Source organism: Octopus bimaculoides, chromosome 1 (assembly GCF_001194135.2).
Source record: "Octopus bimaculoides isolate UCB-OBI-ISO-001 chromosome 1, ASM119413v2, whole genome shotgun sequence".
NCBI classification, from domain to species: domain Eukaryota; kingdom Metazoa; phylum Mollusca; class Cephalopoda; order Octopoda; family Octopodidae; genus Octopus; species Octopus bimaculoides.
Genome location: NC_068981.1, coordinates 78,478,036 through 78,484,268, shown reverse-complemented (window position 1 = coordinate 78,484,268; position 6,233 = coordinate 78,478,036). Strand labels below are relative to the sequence as shown.

At 36.1% G+C, this 6,233-nt stretch overlaps 1 protein-coding gene across 5 annotated transcripts in view; it reads right to left on the bottom strand.

Moving 5' to 3' along the window:
- Nucleotides 1-6,233, bottom strand: part of LOC106871456 (protein sidekick-1) — a 648,066-nt gene that overhangs the window by 138,060 nt on the left and 503,773 nt on the right. For all 5 annotated transcript variants that reach the window (XM_052967564.1, XM_052967565.1, XM_052967540.1 and 2 more), the window contains 3 exons: nucleotides 5,602-5,817; nucleotides 4,520-4,618; nucleotides 1,991-2,179 (listed from right to left, as the gene is read on the bottom strand). In XM_052967564.1, coding sequence (XP_052823524.1) covers nucleotides 1,991-2,179; nucleotides 4,520-4,618; nucleotides 5,602-5,817 — 504 coding nt within the window. The remainder of the gene's footprint in view (nucleotides 1-1,990; nucleotides 2,180-4,519; nucleotides 4,619-5,601; nucleotides 5,818-6,233) is intronic.

The following is a 6,233-nucleotide window of genomic DNA, read 5'->3' as shown; positions in this document are numbered from 1 at the left end:
AGACCCGGCAAGCCAAGTAAGATTGTTGCCAGTGCCCCTGGACTGGTTCCTGTGCGGGTGGCACATGAGATGCACCATTTCGAGCGTGGCCGTTTTCGTGCGGGTGACACGTAAAAGCACCCACTACACTCTCTGAGTGGTTGGCGTTAGGAAGGGCATCCAGCTGTAGAAACTCTGCCAAATTAGACTGGAGCCTGGTGTTGCCATCCGGTTTCACCAGTCCTCAGTCAAATCGTCCAACCCATGGTAGCATGGAAAGCGGACGTTAAACGATGATGATGATGATGAATGAGAGTTAAGAAAAATGAATGAACAAATTATTTTAAATATTCTGTTACCATGTTTTTGTTCAAATACACTAGCTTAGTCCCAATAATTTATAAAATAACTAGCTGGATTACTCGGTGTTGCCTGAGTTAATGACTCAGAGAATTAACAGTAACATCACAAAGCTCTTTATTTAAGTCACAGCAAATCATTTCGAAAAAAACACTCAACAAAATTTCAGACTAAGAACACTTTGTAGACCTTTTTATTTTCCTTCTTTTAAGAACATATTTTTGTTTGATATCCAAATTCCAAACATATGTATGTTCAATTCTGTAAAAAATTGTACACAAATTCAAATCTTTTACATCACTTTCCAATTTCTGCTTAAACTAATCTTTACCCAAACTCAAAATTGTAATTCTAAGCCCTAATATGAAACCCTAACGTTAAATGCTAACCATCAGCTCTTACCTTAAAACTTAACTCAAGACTCTAATACTAATTTTATCCCTCAAATATATAATACTAATCCTAACATTAAATTCTAAACCCAACCCCTAACGCTAGCCCTAATTTTTGTGTGGAATCACAATCTCCTATGTTTGAAGCATATACTTCTAGAAAAAAAATCCAGAACATTAAAATAGTTACCATACATAACTTTAAAATTAAGCAAGATGAAAAAGTGAGAAGCAATTGCAATTATTAAAAACTTTTTATTTGCAGAATTGTAATGTCTAGTTACAGCACCAAAAGGGATAAGATACTAAGTGATAACAATTTTCCCTTTCGAAATCTGTCTAACCTTGCAACAGATGAATGAGTGATAATAATTTTTGAAGTAATAAAAAAGAAATTGATAAGGTACTCCACTTCAATGTTGACTTAAAACATTGTCTTTGTGAAAAGAAAAGTGATCTGGCACTAAGTATTTAGCAGACAATAATTTCTTTATTATTTGCTCATAAATGAAAAAAAAAAAAAGGAGTACTTTGGTTACTTCTGGATAATTTCGGTTCAAACATTGTCAAATACCTGTCTATAGATTTGTGAGTGTGTGTGTTAAAGAGAGATTAAGAGAGAGAGAAAGAAAGAGCAAGAGACAGAAAGAGAGAGAGAGAGAGAGAAGAAGAAAGACAGAAAAAGAGAGGGTGAGAGAGAGAGAGAAAGACAGATTGAAAGTGTGCGCAGGTGTATCCCTGAATGACAGCTGTATTAATGTTACATCCTACTGCCACTCCATAATCATTGCTTACACAACTCTGTTCTCTCCTTCCCTGATATCAGTCATGATCACTATGCCACCACATTTCCCTCATACTAACACTTTTGCACCCTTCTCATTTTATCAAATAATAGCCTAACTGACCATTTCAATTTTGAGCTATAAGATAAGATGAAAAATTCTTGTAAAATAACTTTGTTGATATTAAGTTAGTGTCTGTAAAATAAATTAACATGAACATTTTGATAAAAGGTTTTAATTTCAATCACTTTAAAATAAGAAGTTTGTGTCATAGGACTAGAGGTGATCTCTGGCAGGTTGATGTCAAATGGGTCAAAGACTTAGTTATTCAATTTCAAAGAACTAAAGTTAAAATGGGCAGTTGTGAAGATCATATAAAGCAAGGCCCATTGCAACATGCATATTGTCTTAAATATAGTAAATAAATGCCATTATGTTAAAAGTCGGAGAGAGACAGACATATAATCATCTTACCTGGTGTAAATCCTGAACGAACATCTGCAGAATAGAAGGGGCCAAGGCCAACTGTTGTCTGTGCAGCTACAGAAATTGTGTATACTGTCGTTGGTTTCAATGATGTGATTTTGTAACTTAACTGTTGAGGACTAAAGGTCATAGGAATTACATCGGTGGAATTTTTTTCAATGTACTTCAATGTATAACCTGCAATGGAAACAGAGAATTCAGTCTGCATTTTAGAGTTAAGAAAAGATTCCAAACTTTTTTTTTATTTGCTGAGTCTGAAGGAAAACCAACTGGCATTTTAGTGTTAAGAAAGGATTCCAAACATTGTTTTTTGTTTATTATTTGCTAAGCCTGAAAGAGAACCTACTGGCAAGGTGAACCAGAGGCAGACTGCAAACAAGACGGTTGGATGATATTCATGAGCTTGGGTTGGTCTTGCTTGAGGATCCAACCAGATGAATTGGAGATGGTTGCTTCTGACAGGCCTAATAGAAAGCATGATTGAGGACTCTGCCTCCATGATCCTCCCAGGAATAAATGGACAAAGAAGATGAGAGGAAATGACAGTCTGGAGGAGGGGATAGAGCCCATGACCCTCGCAGGCTCTCCTAGACTGGTGAGTTTGATGTCATTAATGTTCCATTTAAAATGTTACAGATCAATACCTGCAAGAAAGACACGAGCATGGAGAAGATTCCTGAGAACCAATGTTCTGGGAATGAAGGACAGTAGTTAGTGAGAGGAAGTAGGAGTAGGACACATCAAACTAGGTGTGATGAGATGAGGCCATTATAGTAGAAAATTGAAACAACATTTATTGCAAGGTGAGTGGGCAATGTTTATACTTCGATAGTTACCTGTAAGAGCAGTGAGTTAAAAAGAATAGGAAATAAATATTAAATGAAACTACTGACTTTATGTTAACATGATCATTAAAAAAGAGAATAAAATAAACAAGCAGATTTATGTTCAATGTGCTTTCTGGCTTCTATCTCATTATGTACTCAGAAAGACCCAAAATTAGACAAAGGGAAACTTGCCGCTATTTTTTTTTTTTACATATGAAGAGATAGTATTTGAATATATTTTCCACTGCTGAATTCTAAAGCTACAATGTATGAGTGAGAGAGCACATTTCCATTACATTATGGAATTACCTTGTAAGAGCAGTTAGTTCATCATCATCATCATCGTTTAACATCCGCTTTCCATGCTAGCATGGGTTGGACGATTTGACTGAGGACTGGTGAACCAGATGGCTACACCAGGCTCCAATCTGATTTGGCAGAATTTCTACGGCTGGATGCCCTTCCTAATGCCAACCACTCAGAGAGTGTAGTGGGTGCTTTTACGTGCCATCGGCACGAAGGCCAGTTAGGCGGTACTGGCAATGGCTACGCTTGAAATGGTGTATTTCACGTGCCACCTGCACAGGAGCCAGTCCAGCAGTACTGGCAACGAACTCGCTTGAATGTCTTTTCATGTGCCACTGGCACAAGTGCCAGGAAGGTGACATTGGTAACGATCATGCTCAAATGGTGCTATTTACGTGCCCCCAGCATGGAAGCCAGACAGCTGGTGCTCTGGCAACGATCACGCTCAGATGGTGCTCTTATTTCCTTTTCCATACAATATGTATTTCTATTATATTTCATTTACAAGAATCAGCATAAAATTTTGACCCTGCCCCAATAAAAAATAATGTTTCATTTTAGTTTAATTATTATTAATAAACATTTGAGCCTTTGCTATGTCAATTCTTCTCATCCAGGATATATCCATAGGAGCCCTACTTGCCTAACCTATGACCAGAATCTAACAGAAAATTCCCTCAACTCACATATCCACCATATCTGTCCTGAGTTACTGCCCCAAAGTAAAAGAAGCTCATACTAGTCATCCTTCTGCTCACATGACCTCCCATACTCCTCTCATTTCAGCAAGGCCCCTTGGCTGTTTGCATAATGTCACTGACCCTATACTTCCAGCCCACTTTAGTCCCACAGTTTCATAGGTTCAGTATAATTTGACACTCCAGAGATAATACTTAAACAATGAATTATGCAAATAAATTTAACACAACTAAGGTACATAAAGCATTGATAGTAGTAGTGTCCCATAGGTATTATTTAACCCTTTTGTTACTGTATTTCTGTTGAAATACACTGCTGCTTTTGTTTCAATTCATTTGAAAAACAAAGAAGAAGTTGGTAAAATAACTTTGAAAAAAAAGTAATATGAAATTTTCCGGGAAGTTTTTTAATTAGGTCACTTTAACCCTTTAGCATTCACATTATTTTGTCACAAGTAATGCTTATTTATTCACATTGTTTTAATTTGTCTTATAGTTTTGAGATTTTGGTGAAGCAACTGTTAATTTTTTAGGTGACATTGTAGGGTAGAATTGAGAAACCAGATCTGGCAAGTTTGAACATAAAACAAGAAGAATATTTAGGCCAGATATGGCCAGTTTAAACCAAGGGTAGTCCTCAAACAGTTTGGTATGGAAAGGGTTAAAGAAACACACTGTCAGCTTACCTAGAAGAATACCATTTCTCTTAAGTGGTGCTTTCCATATCACTACAACGGAACGATCTGTGACATTCTTGAAGCCAATATGCGCAACTTTATCAGGAACTAAAAAGTATCGACAAGATGTACTTTCTTAGAAAAATTCAATGAAATTATATTAAGAAAATAAAAATAGGAAAATGAGAAATTTTTTTGATATGTTTAGTGAGACATAGTGAAGCAAACACATATATCATTCTTGTTCATAAAAAGGTAAAGTAACTGACTATCTGACAAGTGAATGATAGAAATGTTTATCCTTTTATCATACCTGTGAGTATGTGTTGTGTATGTTAAGAACAGAATCAGCTTGGGCACAAAATAAACACCAGGTTTGTAAGTTGGGAGAAATTTGAATACCAAGTGAATGAAAATGTTGTTCATTTACAACCACAGCAAAATGTGTCTAGACTAGAGTACAACACATACACACACACTCATATACACATACTCACACTCACACACTTTCTCACACAAACACATGCTCGCTCACACACACACACAAACACATATATGATGGGCTTCTTTCAGTTTCTGCACACCAAATCTATTCACAATGCTTTGGTTGGTCTGGGACTATAATGGATGCTGTGCAGTGGGACTGAACCCAAGACCTCATGGCAGGGAAGCAAACTCTTTAAACACACAGCTGCACCTGCATTTAATACAAAATAATCTTTGTAACTGAGAGAAAACGAGAGTTATATGACCCTTAAAGACATTTTTGTTCACGAGATGAAATATTATGACATATAACGTGTGTGTGTGTGTGTGTGTGAGAGAGAGAGAATGAGTGTGTGTGCATGCACATGTATGTATATATGTATAAAAAGCAAGCTCAGTAACTGAGACACATAATCATTTAAGTGACACAAGTTTATACTTTTAGATTTTTTTTACAAGGTGAGGTGACAACAAGGAGCAAAAATGCCTTTCGGACACTTTAGATGTGATATATATATATATATATATATATATATATATATATGAGTACATAATACATAATTTTAAGAATTATTTTAATGTTTTGTGATAGACAAAATACTTACAATCTTCCAAAGTTCTTACAATTATAGGCACACTTTCTGGGCCGGAACCTTTCAAAGTGTAGCTGTCAACCGTGAGTTTGTAATTAGCATACTTCTCTAGATTTCCAATATAACCTTCTTGCCATCCGTACCGTTTCTCAGAATTTACTGTTATTTGTACTGATACTGTTTCAGCACCTGATGCTTTATCTAGGGGACGGGCAATGATATGGTACCCTGATGAAAAATAAAACGGAGTTACAAACATTTATAACATATTTATTGAAGGACATTGTTGAAAAAATATTTTTCTAGTCTCTAAGAATTTAAAACTAAGATTAACACAATTTATCTTTCATAGGAAAAAAAAAAAAGGATGGTATGAAGAAGGAAAAGATGATATGACAATGAAAATAAAAGAAACAGCATTTGTATTTTTTTTACTTGTTTCAGTCATTTGACTACAGCGGTGCTGGAGCACCGCCTTTAGTCGAGCAAATCAACCCCAGGACTTATTCTTTGTAAGCCTAGTACTTATTCTATCAGATTCTTTTGCCAAACCGCTAAGTTACGGGGACGTAAATACACCTGCATCAGCTGTCAAACAATGTTGGTGGGGAGGGGGGACAAACACACACACACACACACACACA